This window comes from Netta rufina (genome assembly GCF_964035555.1).
Source record: "Netta rufina genome assembly, chromosome: 14".
Taxonomy (NCBI): domain Eukaryota; kingdom Metazoa; phylum Chordata; class Aves; order Anseriformes; family Anatidae; genus Netta; species Netta rufina.
Genome location: NC_140137.1, coordinates 1,578,086 through 1,602,109, shown reverse-complemented (window position 1 = coordinate 1,602,109; position 24,024 = coordinate 1,578,086). Strand labels below are relative to the sequence as shown.

The 24,024-nt window shown below is 39.7% G+C and overlaps 1 protein-coding gene across 2 annotated transcripts in view; it reads right to left on the bottom strand.

The window, feature by feature from the left end:
* TTC1 (tetratricopeptide repeat domain 1) overlaps positions 1–11,567 on the bottom strand; it is a 32,686-nt gene extending 21,119 nt beyond the window's left edge. Inside the window, exons 1-2 of one of the 2 annotated variants that reach the window (XM_084295215.1) lie at positions 11,519–11,567; positions 10,800–11,150 (exon numbers count right to left, since the gene is read on the bottom strand). In XM_084295215.1, the coding sequence (XP_084151341.1) occupies positions 10,800–11,141 (342 nt within the window). In that variant the 5' untranslated portion in view covers positions 11,142–11,150; positions 11,519–11,567. Of the gene's footprint in view, positions 1–10,799; positions 11,151–11,440 lie in introns of both variants that reach the window. The other variant, XM_084295214.1, reaches the window with a different exon arrangement.
* Positions 11,568–24,024: the final 12,457 nt, after the last annotated feature.

The window sequence follows — 24,024 nt, the reverse complement described above, 5'->3', positions numbered from 1 at the left end:
TATGCAGATTGAATAAGCCTTCAGAGCCTGAGACAGGAAGATTGTTCTGCTACACAGTGAAAATTGCACATGCTAAGAAGAGTTGTATTCTCATCCATGAATATCTTAACCATGCTCTTGGCACAAGCAAAGTTGACACGAATGCTCTTAGTCTCTGACACTGAAAATACAGGATGTCATAAAGCCATCTCTTACAAAGGAAGCCTTCCACATGTAGACATACCTCACAGAAGGAAAAACAAAGCACTATAAGTAAGACAATATCAACAAGCAGCAATGCTCTTGTTCATGAATCATTTCTATGGTTAAAAAAAAATAATTCGACTGTTGACTTTGCCCCCAAAACATGCAAGCATAAAGGTCTTAAATGAAGGTGGCTATAAATTACAGATCACTGAGCAATTAAAAAGCCAACACTAGAAAAAGGAACAGTTTCCTTTCCTGCAGATTCTGTAAATCAAGGATTAATGCAATTATCAATATCACACAGAACATCTCCTTGGAAACAGCTAAATATAGTACCATGGAGCACTGCACCATCTCACAGCTATGCCAAGTAACTGACAAACAATACAAGATCAGAGGTTCTCTCCTCTTACTTTTATTGCTTTTGGAAAGTAGTTCACTTGACCACTGTTACCATCTTCATAATAACAGATCACAGTGCTCCAAAAGCTAGGCTTGAGAGAAGTGGCATTCAGTGGTCACACACGCAACTACACACTAAAATCTTATCTGACCCTTTTGATACATGATTAGATCACTCATTTCCCCCCCCCCCCCCCCCCATCTCCTATTAATACTCATTGCTCCTCATATTAAAAAAAAAACAAACAAAAACAACACATGGTGGACAAAATACATCACTACTTAGAAATCTGCTTTCCTCCCGGGTGCAATGCTAGATCCACACTGGTCCTTCCACAATGTCACTTGCACCAGCACACACGAGCCAGTCAGTGATTTCTGACTATGAGCATAGGAACGAATTTGAGCACTTACAGCACCAACGGCATTAAAAGCACACGTTCATTGTATATACGTGGGATTTGGCTGCTCAGCACAGGGAATACATAGCTACATTTGAAAGCTGCACCCAAACGTGGGAAACGCTCGACAGAACTTCTCCAGCAAGGTCACTGCTACGCACTCATTTGCCCCTCCACAGAAATACCTTTTTAAAAGATCCTGAATGCACATTGAGTAGAAATTTCCACAACAGAGGTAGCTTTCACACCAGTGAACAGCACAGAGCAGGTTTAGAGATTATGACCTTAATGGAAAAGCAGAGAGATTTAGAGACAATCCTCATCCAACATAAGAAACGCTTGAAACACCAGCCCTACTGACTTCATTGCTCATGACCTATTTAGAGCTGGCCTTTAAGTTCTATTAACTGATTCACTGTTGTTTAAGGTCAGGTTGTGTACAATGTAACAAAAGATTTTTTCCTATGAGAACTACAGCATGGTTATGGTACTCCTGATGCAGAAATCCTAAAAATCAAGGGATACTGGATGAAAAGCTTTACTTGCATTAGCATTTGGATAATTATCAGTTGGACTTGATGATCCTTATGGGTCCCTTCCAACTCGGGATATTCTATGACTTTCTTCCATTTTATTAAAAATACTACAACAGAGTTTATGCTTATCCCAGTCAAGTATTAAATCCTAAGAATTGCTTTGAAGCAAGGAGGCTTCGAGAGATTAACCTTAAAGAAAAAGGAATTAAAAAGAGTTTTGAATCATGGGATTCCTTCTCTGACAGTCAAGAAGGTTGTGAGCTAGAGTCTCAACAGCACAGATGACCAAGGTATGGCCACATTTGCTGGGGAAACATGGACAAACAGAAGTCCTGAGCAACTGAGGAGCTTAAGGGCTGTCACACTGGGAAGCTGATTCATTCAATTCTCCTCACCTGAAAGCCTCCTCTTTGGTATCTCCTCTTGTTCACAAATCCAGCTTCACAAACTGGAAGGGCAGTCACAGAACTGTTACAGAACTTAGCCACAAAACTGTTACAGCCATACAAATGTCAGCGAGTGTCTCACAGTCACTTTGACTATTTGCCCAGAAGAAGTGTTGTCTAAGCATGTCTCAGCAGCTCTGGTAAGAAAACCTTATATGGCTTTGCAGCTTACTCAGCTCCCTGGAAAGCAGCTATGCAAGCAATGCAGTCCTGCTTCAAAACCAGCATTTCTGCTGCAGCTTCACCAACATCTTCATATTCCTGTATTACATGTTTCAGGCTGTCACTTAACTTCCAGACTGTACAAGTTTTCATTGTGTTTTCAAAAAAGGTGAAGACTGTGGAATACCGCATGCATCGTTCTTTATTTGCACTGGGAGCGTGACCCATTGGTGATATGTAGTAGCTGACTATCAACCCCTAAAAGCAAATGCACAGGATGTCAAAGCATACATGTTAGAAGTCACAGCCTAAATGCACAGCCTCTAAAGCACACAATGTATTTGTAAGAGAAATAGATGATGTGTTCCTGCATATGTATGCATTTCTTTAACTGAAAGTCACAATACAAAAGCAGCAGAAAGATGACTATTCTGGATTAATTTACATTTAACTTGATTTGAAATTTACATTTACATTTAATTTGAATGGATTCTTGGAGTGTGTGCTGCTCAAATTAATGCTGTTATAATCTTCTATTCAAATTCAGAATTAAAAGAAATAAAGCACCTTTAGAAAATATAACCTCTTTGTTCAGTATGCTGCATTTCCAGCTTTGATAGACTGGTCATCGGTTTGCTGTGATCATATCAGCCCAGAGAGGAAAAAATTGCAAGTGACTTGTCCTTGGGACAAATTTTGCACAATGTCATTTCAGTGTCCCCACCCACTCATTTTTCAGCAAAAGATTTAAGTAGCTGCAGGGCAGGCTACCCATTCCTTGGTGAGGGAAGTAGGTCAGACCGAACTCCTTGAAAGCTCTGCCTCAGGAACAAAGATCTTGACCCACTACATTCCCATAGGCTGCTCACATACAAGCATGGGGTCAGGCACAACTTCCCCAACTTACACTCCATTAAGATCCTCTGCCATTCGAAAGATGTGAAACCTTTTGTATTGCTTTTTGCAAATTTTAAGATGACAAATTCCAAGTGGCAGGCATTAATTTTTGATCTACATTTTCTTTTTTTAACCATGAGGAAGAATAACTATATTTAACTAAAAGCATAGTTTTTAAATGATCTGATTATAAAGGTTCACGGATTTGGATACTGAATCACAATCATCCGTATTCTGAAGAAATTAGGATCTTGACCTAAACCCACCTGGCAAGCAAGAGGTGCAGAGAATCAAGGCCTGATCTGAAGTAATGAGAAAAAGACAGCTAAATAAATCAAAGCATTATTCAAGTATTAGGGAGAGAGCAAACTACACATTTCTGCTGTTTACTTTGGAAGGAACCAATATAATAGTGCTGGCAATGAAATTCCTAAATATAGCTGGTGAGAGCTGGAGGTTGAATACCCACAGTTTGTAATGCTTCCTAGCACGCTTTCTCTGGCTGTTCCTATGCATTTTATTTGCTCAATTGATTTAACTTTGCAAGGGAACTGTTCCTGGCTCCAGTTTTGCAAAGAGCAACAGGCATACTCTTTCTCCTCTCCCACGCTATTTATACAAGGTGACAATGCACATCTGCATCTTGTAAACCCTTATGTATGGGCATCCAGCAGCAGTCATTTGAAGTTATTGGGGTTCAAAGGATCTGTGGAAGCAAGCAATTTAAACAGACAAGGAATATACTTTTCAGCTTCAAATACCACTTCTAGTTACAAGCCATCTATTAGCAGTCATCTGCTTCCCCCTGCAGTTTTGTGAAGCTATTGCTGTATCATATTCATTTAAGGAACTTCAATTTAGGTTGTAGTCACTCAAAAATCTTTTTTCAAAACTGGTGAGAGCTGTCACTTGAAAACTATACCAAATCTGTTCTCTCTGCTCAAAAGGTAGAGTAATTGGAATTGCTAGACTGCCCAATTCCTGCTCATCGTAACTTCATGGTAAAGATAGATTTAGTCTTTCTGTTGCTAATCACTACTTTCTCCTGAAACTGTAAGCAGCACATACAGAAACAACAGGGCACATCCACTAGCAGCAGTCACTTTAAGTTAGCGTGCCAGACTGAAATCTGTGCCTATTCCTGAGTGCCAGTCTGTCATTACTGCTCCAGAGGCAACAGCCTCCAGCAGAAGAGTGAAGCTGACCACTTAATCCATCACCACGAGTCAAAACCTTTAGTCATGCATAAGCCTCTCAGTTTTCTAAACCAAAGGTCTTGATTTTACAGTATCAGCAACTTCCACAGAAATGCAAAATGGAATATAAGCATAAAAACAGCAGCACTGCAAGAAAACCAAAGGTACAATTTTTCACTCTATTAAATTGCCATCCAAAGACTTTTTTTAAGTTTATAAATGCAACTGTGCAACTGAAACTATGAATCTCATAGGGAGACCTACAACTGCAGACTTTATACCCAGGTTCTTCTCACCAGCACTTGGAATTAACTACTCTAGCAGATACAAATAGACTTTTCAGATATGCTTTAACTCAGAAAACAAAACAGGATGTTTTGTTCTATTTTTAATATCATCATACAGGGTCATTTTAGTCCAGCAATCTGTCTTTTACTCTGATTTGACCAAAGCAACAACATACCTAGTGTTACTGCTGTACTGTATACAGGATTCAGGTTACTAAAGTAGGTCATCTTAATAGGGGAATCAACTTTAATTACATTTCCACACAATTGCATTATGACTCCTTCAAAACCCAATTATCTTGCAAGTTTTATTGCTATGCAAAATAATTTTGAATGCTGATTAGAAGCGTTAACAAGTACTGTACAGTCAGTTGCGTTGTCTCATATTAATTATCTGGTTTGGGTCCAACCAGGTCATTCTTCCTGAAAAGTTCAAAGACCATCTCTCAGTGACCAACACCGGTCTGCTCCACACTAGGAGGTACTTCTTTGGATCTTCTCTTCCACTTTGTACCTTACCTTTTATTTTGTAACTACTGCAGATACAACAGCTGAATTTTCACAGCCAAGGTTACTATACCGTATTGGGCAGATACCTGGAACTAGGAAAACATCAAATACTGAAACGAATGACTTTACTCAAGAAGATATCTCAGAAGAAATCCCAGATCAGTTCTTCAGCCCCTGAAAAAGCAAGTTCTATACAGAAGCTACAACTTATGGAAGAGCAATGGGATCAACCTGAGGCACGGGGAAGAAAAGGGTGAAGAGGCAAGCAGTTTAAAGGAAATTTCTTGATGAGGACAGATCTTCTCTAACACATCCTAGAATTTCTGGGAAAAAAAAAAAAAAGATTTACTGTTTAGACCAGAATTGAATATATCTCATGTATAACTTAAAAAAAAAAATATCTCAAAGGTTGGTTTTACTTAATTTGTACAGAGTTGCTAACAACACTAATGAAGAAACTGCTCTACTAGAGCTGTGCTCCTCATCTTGCTGACTTTTCCTGAAGTTAAAATAGCAGATGAGCATGGTAAGACAGCTGTAGTTCTAATGCACATGCAACAGCCCAAAGAAGGCAAGTGCTTTTGAGGAATATTACATATTTATTACAGGCCTTACAGCAGCTAGAAAGGAGTGTTCTGTATCCATGAGAGCTTACTAGGCCAGGTGCTTAAGTCTTTGCCAGACAAAGCCCAAAGAACAAGCAACATCTGTCACAATGGAAGAGCGTGAGGGATTCAGAACGCTGCTGCTGGATACACTCATAATTAGTGGGTCCTCCAGAAGAGGACCAGGTCAGACTGAAAAAATTACCAAGTAACAGCTGCTGGGTGTCCTCTGATTAATCCTGCAGACTAGACCAATGTCAAAGCCATCACTGTCAATGGCAACTAACCAGAAAATCTGTCTGCGATGCATCAAAAGCAATTTACTGCTCAGTGCCTCTGCTGAGATAGCAATAAGCATACTTAAATAAAATCTTATAAAACAGAATTTTGTTTCAGGCTGTATAATGCTTAAAAAGCTCAGACTTGCAAGTCCAAACAAGTAACCCAACTCTGTTCTAAGCTACTTCTGCTTTTTAAGAAATTTTCTTGCAGGTTCATGTGTTAATAAACTCTTTTCTTCCTGTTTTTATTTTACTTCATTGTGCAGAAGAAACTTATGTCATCCTACTGCTTCCCTGGAAATAATTTTTATTACTTAAAAATCAGAATTCTCACTATAGAGTGGTCTTGAAACATAATTCAGAGAAAATACACAGCTACTTGCTCCTAATCTTTGATCTCCTCAGCAGCTTCTGCATAGGTGAAAATTTTTACTCAGGGCTGCTACTATGCTACACAAAGGATGTGCATAAACCCAGTGCAAGTACTAAAATCTGTTTCCACATCTCCAGAATAGATTAGTCTTTTTCTACAGCCTAATTATATGACAACATTATTAGAAGTACCAATTTATTAAAACTGCTCAAAAACAGCATATTTAGTTAAAAAAACTACAAAGGTACATATACTCCATAATTTGATTTAAGCAGGGCTAACATCCAGCTCTTGTTATTACAAGTATTTTGATTATGTATTTTACGGTTGATGTTGCAACCACAGTTGACACAACTTTCTCTTGGTTGGGCAAGTATTCTAATCAAAGAAAATTCATCTACTCTGTACGTAAATGCCATCATGAGACTTCAGCTTGATGCCGACTCCCATCAGCATTGCCTGTGATCTAAAAATACAGACTTTCTTCCATCTAAATCAGTCCCTATAACTGGTTCACTGCGCATTCACAGAGAGAGGTGTGCTGGCACAATGTGGGAGGCAGCAGGGGTTCAGATCAAGGACTGCCAAAGCAGCAAACAGAACTGCTGCTGAGTGTATTGTCACAACCTAGTAATACTATCAAATAAACAAGTTCTGAATATTTCTGCCTCATTTTCTCCAGCTGCAAAAAAAATCATGCTGCCCTTCTTCTCAAGAAAATCTTTTTGAGTAATTTGTGGTTAAAAATATTTGAAAAAATTTAATAAATAGATGTGCAGCAGCTGCCTGCAGACCATAACAGAAGTATTTTTTTTCTTAGAATCTGCATCATTTAACACATTTTCCTTATAACCAAAATATAGGTTTCACTTTCTAAAATAAAATAATTTTAAACAACAACTCTAAGTATTATACATGTAAAGAAAACTAAGAGTGGAAATTCAGGAAATGATCTATCCCCATGTTTTTTCTAAACAGAAAATATACAGTGATGTCAAGTAAGAGTGTGCTAAGAGATTACTTCAGTAGTTGTAACACCTGCTACAAGCTTCTAATTTATCTCTCATTTCTGGATTTCTCAAGCTGTACTTGTAACAGATACCAACAATATATTGTTGCAGAAAAAAAAAAGAGAGATGTATTTTAAAGACTGCTTACATACTTTACTCAGAAAGCTCCCTAAGGAACATAATGTTCACACTACATACATTGCTAATCTAATAGCTATGGTGATGCTACAAGATGGATTCTCTCCAATTCATTAGGTGTAATCATAAATCAAGCTAGAGGGCATAACCTCTCAATGCCGCTGAAAATAAAAATTAGATATTTCATCTTGCAGAAGGATATCTGCAGCTGCTAATTCTTTCTCTAAAGAAATCTCTCCAGCTTTAAATGATTTTGTACTTCCACAGCATCTTTCAATGGAGAATGTAACAAAGAATGTAATTACTCAACAGTCTTTTGCTTATGTTACAGAGTGCAAAAATTACTGTGAGAACTTAAATGATTATCTAGTGATACAACAAAAACAAGGGAAGCAGAAAAGCTATGACACTACATTTCCAGACCTGTTTTTCTTTCTGGTGCTTAAAACTGACATACTTTTCACCCTGAAAGTTTAGCATTTTGTCTATGAATCTCTCAAACTGCCTTTAAGCCTCATCACGACACATGCTCACAATAACCCTTGCCATACCAGCAATAAATACAGGTAAGAAAAATGGACTTTTTAATCTAAACCAGAAAAGCTGCAAGGGCAACGTGATAGACTGTATCTGGAGAGTGTCTGCTTATAGTGTTCTCCCTTCCTGATCCTCCATACAAGAAAAAAAGACATTGACTTCCTGAATGGAGTCCAGTAGAAGGCCCTCAGAACAGTCAGGACATTAGAGACATGACCAAAGCAGCCTGCCTATGAGAACTGAGTCTCATCCAGGCTTAGGAAAAGGTGTCACAGGGAGACCTGGCTGCTAGAGAAAATGGAGACAGACTCCTCCTGTAGGCATGCAGAAACAAACAAACAAACAAACATGTCCAGGGGTCACAAGCTGCAAAAAAGGAAATTCTAATTAGATACAAAGAAAAAAAAAATCCACCATGAGGGTGGTTAAACACTGGAACACAGGCCTGTAGAGCCTGTGCAATCTCCAGGCTGGGAGATGTCAGCACCATTCTGGGTAGCCTGATCGAGCTGATCCAACTTCCAGCAGGGGTTTCCACTAAATCTTCACAGGCCCTTTTGAGGCAAAGTACATACCAAAAAAAAAAAAAAAAAAAAAAAAAATCAAGATTTTTTCTAATTCTTCATTATTAAATCTCAAAGCATTACACCCAGTAAGCATTTCACAGATGCCCATTTCACAGATGTCAAAACTGAGTGAGAGACTGAGATATAAAGTAATTTCCACAATGTCAACCAAAAGACATGTATTATTCTCAGTTTCATTCTTATTTCAAAAAGACTGTGTACTACGTTCCTCTCCTCCACGAGTTCCATAGTTTTCCCACCACATGGAACTTTTACATTGACATCACATGCCACTGACGAAAACTTGCCTTTTACCTTCACCAATGTATTTGGATCAGAAAGCCCACCCTATCAGCAAGGGAGCTATCTGAGCCACAGCTTGATTAAGTTTCTCTATACTTGCTTGTAAAAAATATTTAGTTTTCGGTTGCCTGTGTGATCTTAGCTCTGTATATTTCTGCTCACCATTCTCTATTTACATGAGCTGACAGTAAGACCACGGTATAGTCAAGTTACTGCCTAGCCCCTCGCTCTTTCCAAGCTTTTTGGGGGCAACATACAGACATCTGTTATTTACTTACATAACATAGACAGGGATAGTCAACAGTTAAGAGTGGCACAGCTTTATCAAGTGCGTTGAATGAGAAAGGACCAGCCTTCCTGTACAAAAGTACCAAGCCCCTATACATTCACTGGCACATTCATATTTTATGCACTTAAAAAATATGACACTTCATTTCTTCTTTTCCTCATTTTGATAGCCCACATCCATTACCATTGGTAATGATGATTTAGGAGTTTCTGAAACAAGCCATTCAGTACGCTATCTTCCCCTGTGAAGTAATGTTTTCTGGAGATGGAGCCCACCCTCTCATTCCTTGCTCAACTCTCTCCATCCCTCATTATAATCAATTATGCAATGCTACCTATGATCCAAGCTGTGCACCTACTTCCAGTGAGGACTCTATCCCCCTTATAGAAATAAGGCCACAGAATGGTTTGGGGTGGAAGTGACCTTGAGGAGCACCAAATTCCACCCCCCTGTCACGGCAGGGACACCTCCCACCACACCTTGGATTGCCCCAAGGCCCCATCCAGCCTGGCCTTGAGCACTGCCAGGAATGGGGTAGCCACAGCTTCTCTGGGCAGCCTGGGTCAGGACCTCAGTACCCTCAAAGAAACTATTTTCTTTCTCATGTCCAGCCTAAACCTACCCTGTCTTAGTTCTAAGCCTTTACCCCTTGTTCTATCCCTACATTTTCTGATAAAGTTCCTCTCCAGCTTTCCTATAGGCCCTCTTTAGGTACTCGCTCCCTAGAGGCTTTACATTCATGCCTATAGGACTATAAAATGAAGTTTGCTGAAGTCTTCCCCTCACCTGAAATTACAATGGGGGAAAACGTGGAGTTCTGACCTAGTTGCCAATAAATATATGAGTATTTTTCATCAATATGTCAGTTATTAGTATAATTAACTGCTCATCTGGGTAATGCAATCAGGTTTTAAGATGCTGGATAAGGTTTTGGTTTAGTATTTTTACTTCCTCACCATTCACAAATTCAAGTTGCAAAAAGTTTTTTTAATCTAATTATATGATGACCATAATACCCTAGGAACCTTGAAAGCTAATGGCTATCAAGTGACACTACTGACTAAGGGTCACAACAACTGGTTCACACAGACTTACTGTGGCATAGACACTTTTAGAGGCTGCTGAACAAGCCCTCAAGCCTATTTCATTATTGCTCACAAGCTCACACAGCTTGTTACCCAAGCATTTTGCCCAACATTGAAAACAAAAACAGTTAAAGCATTTTGTTTAAAGCCTCAATAATCTATAGGGATAAATTTCAACATTAATCCCAAAACACTAATACACCAACTAGCCTTTCAGATATCAAAAGCATCTGAAACCCCTCCCTCCCTCCCCGAGTTTTTGGAAAGCATTCTGCAGATAATCTGGGGAAAACAAATAATGCACAACTCAACAATGTGAAACAGGGAAAATTTTGTTTCTTATAAACTGTCTTAAGTGACAGCAACCTTACACACTGGTGAAAATAGATAAAAACCTGCGACAGAATGTGATGATTAGCAGCAGTAAGCAAAGCTAACAAAATAATAGGTACCAAAAAGAAATTGGGAAAACTAACATTAGTCACATAAAAGAGTTTTAAAGGTCCGTTTTCATGCTGGTCACAGACCATTCAGAGAAGTGACACTGAAAATGTATCTTCTTATATTCAATGTGGGTACTTTGAATTACCTGTTTTTCTTCCTCTGGCATATCTTTTTCTAGTTCCAGTAAGTATTCTTCATCTAGTTCTGTCTGCTTCCTTGTGCTATTCTCGTCACTCTGTATATTCCCTTCATCATCCAGTAGAGGTTCTTTCACCTCAAAGGAGTCATGACAGTCATGGAAACACTCATCTGCTATCGTGGGATCTTTGGCTGAAGATGCTGCATAGCCACTTCCCATATTTTGGGGACTGTGGATATCTTTATGGCCAGAAGCCAACGAGCTGGTGCTCTGCGATGCCTTCTGATCAGAAAGCTTTAAGTGACCAAGTAATTCTTCAGGTGGGCTTCCATCTTTAAACTGTTCCATGTCAGAGCCCTTGGAAAGGTTAGATTTTTAGAAACGAGAAAGAAATCACCCTAAATACGCCCAATACAGCAAACAAGTATCTAAAATGCTTATAAACGCACCTCAAAAACCGAGCTACTAACAGATGACATCACCCGACGGAACCCATAGCCCCTCTAGGGGAGGACACCAGCAGACACCCCTCCCAGCCGCCACAAAGCTGAGGGGGGCACCGCGCTGCCGCCACATCCCCGTCAAGCCCCAAGCCCCAAGCCCGCCCAGGCCCCGGCCGTCCCACAGCAGGACCCCACCGCGCCCACCTGCAGCCCGGGGCCCGGCCACCCCCACGGCCACCCCGGTACGGCCTCCACCGGGCCCGGCCGCCCCCAGGCCCCGACCTGTGCCTTCTCTTCCGGCTTCCTCCGCACCCGCCTCACCTCGCGGGTCGCTTCCTGCCTCTGGGCCAGCCAATAGAAAGGGGGCGGTGCGCGCGGGGCTTGCTGGGCTTTGTAGTCGCTACGGGCTGACGGGGTTTCGGCTTCTGAGGGTTGCTGGGAGTTGTAGTTCTCGGGACGCAGAGGGCAGTGCCGGCCCGCGGGCCCGCCGGCGGGAGCGGAGGGCAGGGGAGGGGAGGAAGCCTTTAGGCTGGGGGGTGAGAGGGGGCGTTACAGCCCCGAGAGCCCTGGGTAACGCGGTGTAGAGCCTGAGTCAGAGCTCCGTCAGGGCCCCGGCTGTGGTGAGGCCACAAATAAGGCCTGGGGGAGGGCTGGAGGGAAATAGGGAGGGCCCGATGGGTGAGCAGCAAGAGGGCTCGGGTACTGGCCCCAAGGATGCTGGCCTATTGCCTGTGCCCTCAGTGACAGCTGTGTGGCATGTCACGGCTGTACCGCCTGCAGGGCACCCGGAACTGGTTGGCTGCGTGATGCACTTGAGGTTTATTTATCTTTTATTCCAGTAGCATGTGGAAAACAAATTCTGTGTAACTAAGCACTAGGATAAAGCCCCCTGTCACTTTGCTTTGCATCCAGTCATTTCATACCACACAAATGTTGCACCTCAAACTTAGAAACAAAACTGAATTTTCTACCAGTTTTGACTTAGGGAAAAGTATGTGAGGCAGCACCTTTTTATTGAAAATCGCTGTGCCAAGCCATGAGGCAGTCAGTATGTATTATGAGGCTTTCATTGCTCTAAGCAGTTTTTCAGCAAGCTTTTCAACAACTAAAAGATCTCTGCAACATACAGAGATACGTTCCAGATTCATATTGGGTAGAATTTGTCCTTATCAGCAGGATGTGATTGAGGATAAGCCTCAGTGAATATGGGTTCTTAAAAAAAAAAAAAGGTAATTGGTCTTTTATGAGGAAGGGGATTCCCTTTCTTCTTTGCCTTTATATCATGGCAAAATATGCTGAGACTATTAAAGCTGAGCCAGCTCTTTATGTTTTCACACATAGTTGTTAAAAAGACCAAGAAAATATTAAATCTCCAGATCTCCACTGGTGGACTGAAGTGTATCTAACACACATGAGCATCCTGGGGAGGAGATGGGTCCTTAAGAATATTTTGAGACCCGTCCTGTCTTCCAGAATTCTAAATATCACCACACTGATTCAAGTCTGAAGGGCCTGAGGGTTGTTCAGCATTTCAAAGTTAAAGTAAAAATTGAAGATCTAGATGCTAGATTCATCTTTGGTCTTCATTGGTTTGATTTGGGCTTCTAGATGAACATTTCTAGTAACCGAATGTGTTGGTATCAGTAATGGATGTGGGCATTAAATTATACTGAAGCACTTCACAGTAAATTGGCAAGAAGCAGTAAGTTGGCTAGTTACAGTGAAAGCAAACAGAAAGTCTATGGCTGATTTTTTTCCCCCTCTCTCTGGATAAAAAAGTAGATTCAGCATTCTGCAACATCCCAGCTGTAGTGATTTAGCCCACAAAAATGTGTCTTTTTGCTGTTCTGCTAGCACTGTAATTTATTCTGGTTTATGGAAAATATTTCTGAACCTTTATGCTGTCCTGTTAAATATCGTTTCATTTGAAAAGGGAGAAAGAAATTACAGTTGTGGTACAAAATCAAGCTCTGCAGTTTTAAATTGGATAAAATGCTATTTAAAACTCCCCTGGCTGTGCAAAGAGCACAGGGGTTTGGGGAGAAGACACGGGGTTCCATCCCCCAAAAGAATTGTACTGTTGAGAATAATACTGGGCATCAAGGGTTTATCATGAATTCATTCTCTCATGAATCTTTGCTCTAAATCTAGCAAGAAGGGCAAGCTTTCCTAGGGTCCTAGTCCATTAAAGATGGGGGTGTCCCTGGGCGTCCTTTTTAGCAGAAAGGACTGCAGTTTATGATTATACCCCTTGTCTAGAACTGTCCCTCAATGCCACTGTGGAGTAGAAGCCCAGAGTGTCCACTGGTGTCCAGGGGATGAAGCCACCAGAAGAACATGAGGGGCTCTCTGCCTTCTGCAGGGAGCCAGTCCTCCAGCTGGCAAATGAGCTGAAAGACTCCAACTCCTCATGAGGTACCAACATAGTCAGTGTGTGTGACTTTTGTCCTTAAGGTTCCTGAGCGCTGACAACTGTATGTCTCACTTTCTCTTCATTGCACTTGAAACTTTAGAGAAGTGCTGTGTTCATAGGTTGATTTATGCTTGGAAAACAAAGAAATAAATTATCTTCTAGTATCTTCAAATATACACATTTTAGTAAGAAACACTTACCCTGGAGGTTATAGGGCAGTTGTCAGCTTTTGATGCTAAATATTACTTGTTCAAACAGAACATGTTACTGCCTCAAACCACCTTTTAGAATCTGTAATTCATTACTTTAAGTAGAAGTGTATGAATAGCTGAAGCTACATACACGTACACAAAAAATGAAATCTTAGTATCAATAAGATTTATTTAATCTTCTTGGTGCTAGGGGATTTTTCAGAACAGTTATGTTTATTTAAGTGAACAGCTGTTGAAAAAATCAGGAACATATAATCCTGCATAAGTAGATATGTTTGGATAAAAGTTGAGCAATGGAAGCCTCAACTGGTCTTGTTGAGGTTCACTCCTTGTTTTAAATGGGATTACCTCCCTGGGGTAAGCATGCAGCAAAATGCAGGGTCACTAAGTACCTCAGGTGAAACATTTTAATATTACAACACTTTTCTTGAGCCAGACGTAAGCTGAAGAGGCAAAAGTCAGAGAAAGAGTCTGTATCTCAGTACTTTCTTCCACCAAGACCTGCTTTGTCTTTCCAAACTTTTTCTGTTTCTTCCCAAACCCACAGCCTGAGGAGGATGATGTTATCTGGCATGATAAACTGAGTCAAGTGCAGTGTAGTGTGTGAAAAGACGAGCTGCAGGAAGTGAAGAATGTTGAGTTAGCATTAACTTTCTCAGTAGTGCTGAAAGAAAAAAAGGGATGAATATGAAAGATTTATATTCTTTTGTTTCTAACATGAAAGTTTTCTACTAGATTGTGTGTATATATATATATTTTACTCTTTACTCCTTAGATTTTACTCCTTTAGATTTTGCCTATCTTTTACAGCTGTCAATGCTATTACAGAAGAGGGCAGCAGGGAAGTGTAGAGCATTTTAGATTGTTAAAATCCCATTTTTAGAATTGATAGTAGTTACTCTATTTTGCAGCAATGCCTAGTTGGCATTTGGTGAAATGTCTCTGCTCTTTCAGTAAAGTTATGGAAATTCATGGCCCAATACCCTTGAGTTGACTCAAGCATCTTCTAGCAAGACCAAAGATGGTCAGAATTTCTTTTATTTCCAAGGGTAAAATGTTCATAAAACCTACTAGTAGACATAAAATAGCTTTAAGTACTGAAGACCAGATAATTTTCTGCTGAACAAACTCCTGAGAGTAGTACCTGACACTAAATCTCACACTGGGAGATTGTAGCTCCAGTATTTATGGGCAGATTTTCAAGACAGCTCTGTATGTAACTAGGCATCTAATCTGTATGAACAACTACGGTGATCTGAGGGACCCACTGGGTGAGAGTTTAGTGATGAAATTCATTTGTTTATTAATTTGTCTGATTTATATGAGAAAGGGAGAAAGCTGACCATAAAAAACAGATATCCGTGCATTTTGAAAAGTCATCCTTAAAGCATTTTGTTTGTTTTGTGGTAAATAAAAGCAGCTTTTTGCTTGTTAAATCTTGCACTCCATCCTGCAGTCTTGATACCAATCTATTAAACATTTCTCTTTGTGGATAACGATTTTCTAATATTTCATTTCAGAAAGCTGTGTTGTTTTTCTAAGTTTCCATGAACTGCTACTTATTCATGTTTTGAGCTCCCTTATCTGATAATTTGTATTCATATCACTCAGGAATATATGGATTTTCTTATGTACGTTTGGGGTGATCTTGAACTTGTTTGTTTCGTAAAATATTAAAGGTGTTCAGGAATTTCAACTCTGGGCCTTCAGGAAGCTTTGAATTTTACCAGTAGACAGAACCAAACCTCTAACCAAGCAGCCAAAGACTACGAGGGTATGCATTTGAATGTTGCAGGCTTCAAACTTTCTCAAATACTAACATTTAAAGCAGAAGATTCACAAGGTAGGGCCAGCGTGAGGCCCACATAGTGGATGTTGTGTATGCATGTTGGTGTTTCTTGTTTGTCACAGAATGTGTGAGATTTACAGGAGGAGCACTGCAGGACCAGAGCATTTTGGGGTTCTGAGTTCTGCCTATTGAAAAGGCCTTTTCCAAGCAACCTGACCCAGGCTTGTTCTTTTGCTCATCTTGCTCATGCAGCTCCTCTCAGTTTACGTGTTGCAGTAGGATCCTGGTCAGGTCTCAATCATAAAAGCAGGAACATTTATTGTTTGGTGAAAATGGCCAAATTTACAGCCAATTTTATAAAGTATATCTGCTGGTGGTCATTCCTGATGTATGTTAAAAGCATGCATTACTTGAGGAAAAAAATCAAATTTGTGCTTTTTAAAACAGGAATAACGTAAGTGAACGGGCATACAAGAGTTTATTGTGTGGGTGTCGAAGCCTTAAGGAGCTTCAAGCCATGTGGCAGCAGCGCTGGCACCAGACTGCCTGAGGTGCTGCTGGGCTGCAGGTAGGCCAGTGGGCATGTATGGAAGTAAAGTACAGTGTGTGCTGCTGAAATTCAACATTCGAGACTGTAGCTTCTCTTTCTTTTTTCAGGATGTTAATAAACCTGTATATGTTACACAGGAAGCAAATTATTTTAGAAATGAAGGCTAAATAAGAGAGTTTCTCCTAAAAGAATGCATGTTATCTCTGGAAGCAGCCATACTTTTTAAAATAGGTTATAGTCCTGAGTTGCCTGTACAGCATTTTCTGTTCAAAACAAAACAAAACAAAACCCACACAGAATAAAATTTTAAGACATGAATTTCTATGGAAACTAAATTGTGGCTTTATGTGCTTAAATTTTAAGGAGGGTATTTTTTTAAAGGTACTTACAGAGTTCAACTAGCTGACTTTTTTAAATGTAATCTTGCAAATCTTAGCTTTAATTCGTGGATTTTACTGTGAAAAAGAAACATTTTTCTTAGACAAAACCAGCTGAGCTCTGTGAACTCATCACTTCTGGGAGACACTCTTGCTGCCTTAAGAAAAGATCTTCCTGATTCACTGTTAAAGAGGCTGAATTAGTAGTATGTAAACTCCAGCAAATTCTGAGCTGGAGTACAGTATTTGTGAACCCCAACTGGAATAGAAGTCCAGTAGGTGGCGATGTTGGATTTTCAATGCTGAAGTTCCCTGTTCTTTATAAACCTGATGCAGTTCTCATCAAGAAATCAAAGCTGAAGATTTAATTGAAACAGGCAATTAAAGGGTTTTTAATCAGCTATAGGTTAAAGTTCTACTACATCTACTTTTTAGTTTGATTTATTCAAGAAACTGTGAAGGACACTTACTCATTTAAACTGTCCATTCTCTTTTTATCCATGCCTTGGCTGAAGTCCTATAAAATGGATGGAAATCAATAAATAGGCATATTGTTCTTCACTGGTCGAGCTATTATATTTTAACATCAGAAATTTCCAGTAACGACACTAGATTTCCTTTCCCTGTCATCTTCCAGTTACCTGAAAGACGTTATGCCAATACCTATTGTTTTCATTTTGACTCAAATTCAGTGAGTATAAAATAAAATCCCAGCCTGTTAATTAAGACTATTCTTTGTCTTTATCATTGTTTACATGATTTGTAGAGCAAGATGCTTGTTATTCAGCCAGTGTTAATGAATTTGTCTCATTAGAGCTCAAAACTATGCCAATTCACATCATTAGAGTGTCTAAAATAGGATTTACCATTGTGAGTGAAGTCACTGATTCATCTAGTGGCCAACAATGACAATACTAAACACTAAAAAATTGAGGGGTTCAGACTACTATAAACAACCCTCTGAGGACATTTAATTCAAGAATTCCCAAACTGTAATCTGTGGCTCTCACAGCTGGTCAGCAGATTTAGCTCTAAGGAGTGTAAAGTGGAGTGAAGACACCACAACTAGGCTCTGTGATCAGGTGGGGACTCGATTCTTCTTGTGCACACCAAGACTGATAAGCTACACTTTTTGCTGCCCTGAACCAACAACCTGTCATATTTTGACAAATGCTGTACTCTAGTGTACTTTTTGCTCATTATAATATCATTATAATACCAAAACACACCTCCATCCCAAAAGCTACCTGCCTACAAGGTGTGACCACCCCTCACTGAGCATGCGCTCTGAATTTCTTGGAGCCTATTACTTTAAACAGAGAAAGGAAATTTTTTCACCAATCCTAACTAAGATATGCTTGACTAGAGTCACTCAAGCTCCACCTAAAAGGTAGAAAATAATATAAATTGGCCTAAGAGAGAGGGGATGGTGGGGAAGATATTACTGTTGGGGGAGATACCATTCTGAGGACCTCCTGACCCCTGGGATCAGTTGACAGGCTGAGCCTCTCTTCCCCCCCCCCCCCCATTGGGACACCTTTGGGTGAGATCTGAACACTTGGTTATACTGTGTGTCACTGTGGAAACTTAGAAATCTCTATAGAGTCTTTGTGCCTTTTAACACGTTAATTTCCAGGCTGCGCACCTGTGTATTTCATGCATGCTGGCTCACTTTTGCAGACAGTAACTATCGCCTGCAATCCAAAGAACCTGTGTACCTGTTGCTGTAATAAATTGCACTTAACTGCATTGTTCCTAGCCATGAAAGTTCTCATTGAACGTGACTAGAGTAAGGGTGGCTATACGATATTGGTGAATCCATGACCATGTCAGTTCACTGCTCTGAATCCGACCAGACCCATATGGGATAATGCATTATTAGTGAATCTGTGGTTGTGATGGTTCAGTACCCTGAATCCGACTGGACCCATAACAGTTAATCAGCTACACCCCTTAATGCAACAACATGCTGCTTTTTCACTTGGTTTCAGACTTACACCCCCAGTGGTGCTAATGGAAAAATGAAATTTCTGAGACACGTTTGTAATCTCTGTAGAGTTCACTGGTTACAAGAATAAATAAAAAATGCAGCTTTACCATTATCCCAGTGCTTGATTAAAACCAGTGATAAGCACGTCATTGTGAATGATTAAAAAAATAGGAAAAAATGTTTCTGATACATACCTTATTAGTACTGTGCATTCAGTTTTGAGTATGATCTTCCTAAAATTATGGATATTTGAGGAAAAAGCCAAACCATAGATTGCAACTGAGTATAAATTGAACCTAACTTCATGCTTTTACAACTAAGATGAGAGAACAGAGGAATGCTGATGCATTAGTTAACATGTAGTGATGTAAATGGACATAATAGTCCTGCTTTTCTCTACAGGAACACTACGCTTGTTTTAATTATAAACCAGTCAGATAAATGTGTTATAACAAGTTTTCCAGTGACTATTAAGATAAAAAGGGCTGATTTCCTGTGGATTTGTGACCTTTATCTCGTAACACTTTTCTGTTTCACTTAGCGTTTTCAGCTCCTTCATTTGTCTTCCATGTTGTCAACATGCCCTGTTCCACGTTGCCCTGTTTTATCAGGCAAATGGGAGCATGTGGCTTAGCTGCTTCGGGGCTGTATGTGTGCTGACTAGCTAGTCAGCATGTATAAGCTTAAGTAGCCAGCAGGCTTTGAGAGTGATCAAAGGACAGATTTACAAAGGTCTTCATCTGAGAGAAGACACTAGTTTGGGTCCCTTCTACTCTGCCACCAATTGTCATAATATGGAATTGATAATCTTTCTTAATTTATTTTCTGGTTCAATTTGGTAGAAATCAATGAAGAGGTTCAAAGGCTAATGAGAAGGGGATGGGAAAGAAAGCTGACAGATGGATTCAGTATGACTGTGTAAGCCTCAGTTCTTTAAAATGCCAGGGTAAAGCTTCATGCAAGTTAATGAGCCATATGTTATTCACAAACTTATATACGTATCCATGTTTTCATCTATAACCAAGGTGAAAACAGCTTTGCATAAGATATCGGAATAAGGACCATCTTCCTGAATCCAGAATTTTCTATGAATGGTCTAAACCACATCTGTTTTTATATCTAGATTTCATTCTGTGTTTCTCAGAAAATGTTATATACTGTTCAATGTATATGAAATTTGTTGGTTGTTTAACCACTTTTACCACAGATAGCATGGTTAACGATGCTTTGATTACTATGCATTCAGAGAGAAATTTCTCTCTCATTTCATAGACAAACCAATAATTACGCTTCCCGAGAGAATAATGAAGGAATTTAGAGTTGTTTGTGTATATATGTATACAAACCTAAAATAGTAAGTAATGGATAGAGAGAGCTTAAAAAGGTAAATCATTTCTGTCTGTTTGTAATGTTAGTGAGCAGATGGCTCCAGTGAGGCACTTATATGTAAAATAGCTTCTCTTCTTTCTTCTGTGAGCCTTTGGAGGTTTTCTTTCATACTGAATATATTTGCTGAATGCTATGCATAGGTCTTCTAGAAAGTATTATACTTTTGCAGGACAAGTGTGTGGAAAAATATTTGTTAATAAAAAATATCCATGCATAAATAAAGATTATCTAGGATGCTAACAAAACATAATGAAATACTATTGTCTATGGGTCCTATGCAATGCATGGAGAGAGTTGTTTGACAGTGGGATCTAACGCATGCTCCCTGAAACATGCGCTAAGCTGAAGGATGTCTGCTGGCATGCACTAGGACATGCTGGAAGGAGACGGGGAATCCCGAAAGGGCCTTGTTCAAGGACCTTGAATTCTGCAAATGCTTAGGATCCACAGTCTAGATACTTTTGCTGAGGGTAAGCACTTTCAACTGTTCTTTGTAGGGGAGAGTAAAGCTCAGCCTTTTTAAGAAATGGAAGAGAACAAACTGGAACAGAATGGCAACTAGCAGTCATTCTGTAAGAGAGACCCTTGGCTTCAATTTTCCCATCACTCTGGGGAGTGCCTTAAACCCTAGAGAAAACGTTTTGGCGGATGTTTCCTGTAGAAGCCATGCTTCTGTAGCATGTATACCTGGGACCTCAAGATGCATTGTGCCAGAGGAGGATATGTCATTAGTGCTGTGCACAAACATCTCAGAGGGAGGAGTACTGTTCTTTGCTCTGTGCAGTGTCTGTGCAGACTATATTATACACCCTGCAGGTGAAACATTAAAAAAAATACATGCAGAGCCTGCAATTTTCCTAAATGCTGACCACTATGTTATTGCATCGGCTGTTTTTTCTGGTCTTGGGAATCATGATTTACCTTTTGCATTATAATATGCTTCACATTGAAGGTAACTAGTACTACTTCAAGACCCAGAAAAATCTTGGTGGGCAGAAACATTTTTTGGTTACATTAAAGTGACTAAAACTATCACTATGTGACTTCATGTTAGTGATGTAGTCACATCACTATGTGACTTCATGTAGCTACACTTCGTGTAGCTGTATCCTTTTTAGTACTTCAGGATGAAAATGACATTTCTTTGTATGATGCGTCATCCCCACAGTACCATCTTCTGCTTGATGAAGTGTGTGAGTCATAGCACTGCAAGCCTGATACGGAATTAAGGTAAGTGTATCTGCTGTAGAGTGTACCAAAACAGAGTCCAGTTTATTCTCTTGGGGAATAAGCTGGCTAGTTTGTGGTTACTGACAGAAATAAGCAGTTGTTAGTATACCAATACTTTCATACCATATCTGTTGTGGATTATCATCTCTTGTGATGTGCAGTTTTATGCTCATTTGTGTCAGGTGAAAGTCAAGCGCACTGACTGAGAACAAGGAGCATGTCTGTTCAACAGAAAGTTACTATTTTTGCATTTTCCAGGCTAGAACTGCACTTTATAATATTAATGTCCCCTCTCCTCTTCCTGTCACACTTGAAAAGATAATAGAAAACTGCATTTCCAAAGACTAAAGAATGTAGAATGCTCTAGAGTTTCAGTCTCATTCAGTTGGATTGATTTTACCATAACTCTTTTCAAAAATAAGCATTTTCATGTTAGCTGAGTGCACTGAAGCCTAATGGGTTTAATTTATGTGCAGCTGGGCTGTAACAATACTCTGTGAGCCATTACAGCTGTGCCTCTCAACTGAATGGCTTTGTACAAACCTCTAGTTAGCGATTAAGCTCCATGCAGTAGCTTAACCTGGAGAAATTCACAGTGTTTTACGAACAACTTCTGTGCTAAATGGCAGCAACTCCTCTTTGGAGGCAAAGTTTTTTGCCCACAAAATGGGTTAATGAGCAGGTCTGTTATTATGCAGAAAAAAATATGCATGACAGACTGTAGTTGTATCTGATAGACTGCCATGGTGTTCCAATTGCCATTTCACTAGATTGTGGATGTTCTGATTGTCGAGTGAATTTTGGCTGTACTAAAAAATTGGGCTAATATGGGCGTGTCCCACAGGGTTTGATGATGATGCCCTGACCCAAATAGTTTTTCCTTTAAAGGCAAACATTGCTACAGGTGAAGGACTAATGGATGATGGTGATTTGTACGGTCTCATTTGGCTTGGCAATCATAGAAGATACCAGTAGCAAAAATAAAGACATTTAGAATGGATTCACTCTAGAGAAATCAGGTGGCCTTGCAAGAATTTCATATTTTAAGGTGAGTATGGCAGTCTTTCTCTTCTGTAAGCCTCAGTGATGCGTGCATTACTTTTTTTCCTGTGTTAATGATCACTATGCTTGCCTGTATCTTCATTGAAGCTGTGGCTGGAGATGAAGTAAGCTCTACATATGAGCAGATGTGACACGACTCTTTTGAAGTCTTACGTGCTTTTAGCAAACTTGCATTGGTTGGTTCCCACTGGTGTAGCGTTGCTTAGTAAAAGAACAGGCTGTATGAAAACTTACAAAAATAGGAATTGATGAGGTGAAAGGTAAAGAACTTTGAAGATGAACAGTGGTCTATTAGTTATGGAAATATCATGTAATGTTATGCATGGCTGTGGAGAGCCTGGCATGGGCGCGATACGTTTGTGACCTGGAAAAAAATCTTCCAAAAGAGAAATGCGTTTTGGAGATGATCCCTTAGGATCATCGTAGGATGTGGCCTAATGAATATACTAAGAAAAATGAATCTGATGGAAATATCTGTCTTAGAGATAACAGAACATATTTGTTTCGATTGCCTATGATTATTTCCAACTTCAATAAACTTTCTTCACTTTCTTGTTTTCCCTAGTATTAGAGATTCCAAAAGCCCCTTCCCTTAGTTTCCTGTTTCTTGTCAAAGCAGTATAACTTCCTCATGTCACCAGGCAGGATGGTCTTAATATACTTGGTGGGCTTGGGCTTGAGAAAGGGAAGCACTGCAGGGGAGAGGTCTTGTGGCTCTTGGGCCTCATACATTTTGCATGCAGTTCAAATATGCCTCTGATGCTACGTAAAACTTTATGATGTGAAGATCAGTGGTGCTGTAGCTGGCTATGAGAGCAAGCATAGTAGCAGGGATAGATGAGTCCATATTACTGTTCCAGCAGAGCCCAGTAGCCTTCCCAGCCCAAACCTTTAGAAGAACAGTAGATCTTTTGGGAAAAATATTACAGTCTGCCTGTGAATGCCTTCTCTTCTCCATTCTCTAAGTCTTATAGGACACGTGTCTTGGGGTTTTTGGCACCCTGAGGATTTTGGCCTATGATTCATAAGATTAGGGGCACTGGCTATTGTAAATGGCATGGATGAGCATGGTGTTGATGCATATCTTTTCTTCCTGATCAGTTACAGTATTCAGGGAAAGCTGTCTTTTCAGTGCTAAAATAACAGAGACTTGCTTTTTGTAAATTAAAAAAAAAAAAAAGGTATGGGAACTTTCCTTGCAGGTTTTGTAATATTATATATAAAAAATGTGCAGGGATGATACATAAATTTAGCTGAATTGTGCTGTCAGGTGGTTATGCAAATTTATTTTCAATTAACAGTAACTTTTAAGGACTTCTGTGGGTTCCCTCCAAAAATTATAGCAGATATTAAAAATACAGTTCTCTCCCATATAGAGGCTCAAAGATGATAACTCCATACTAGTATATCATAAAATATTCTTTATGGGAACCTCGATATGTGAACAAGAATCTGTTTATCTGTCTTACAGTACTTTAAAATTTCATAAGCATTATCCTGTAAAGAGGAAATTACAGCCTTCCCTACAATCAAAATGGCATTATTTGCCATTATATAATGCCATAACTACAGTGGGATCAGGGTAAGACTCCAAATGTACTTCTATGGTTCTCACTATAACATATGACCGTGGGAAGACCTTGGAACATGACTTTCCTATCTTTGCTCAGTGAGCTGGGAGATATTTAATCTAACCACAAGCCACATCCATTCCTGTCAACTTAATTTGAGAATACACGTTTAAGGAAACAAAATGAAATGGCTCTCCCTTGGGAC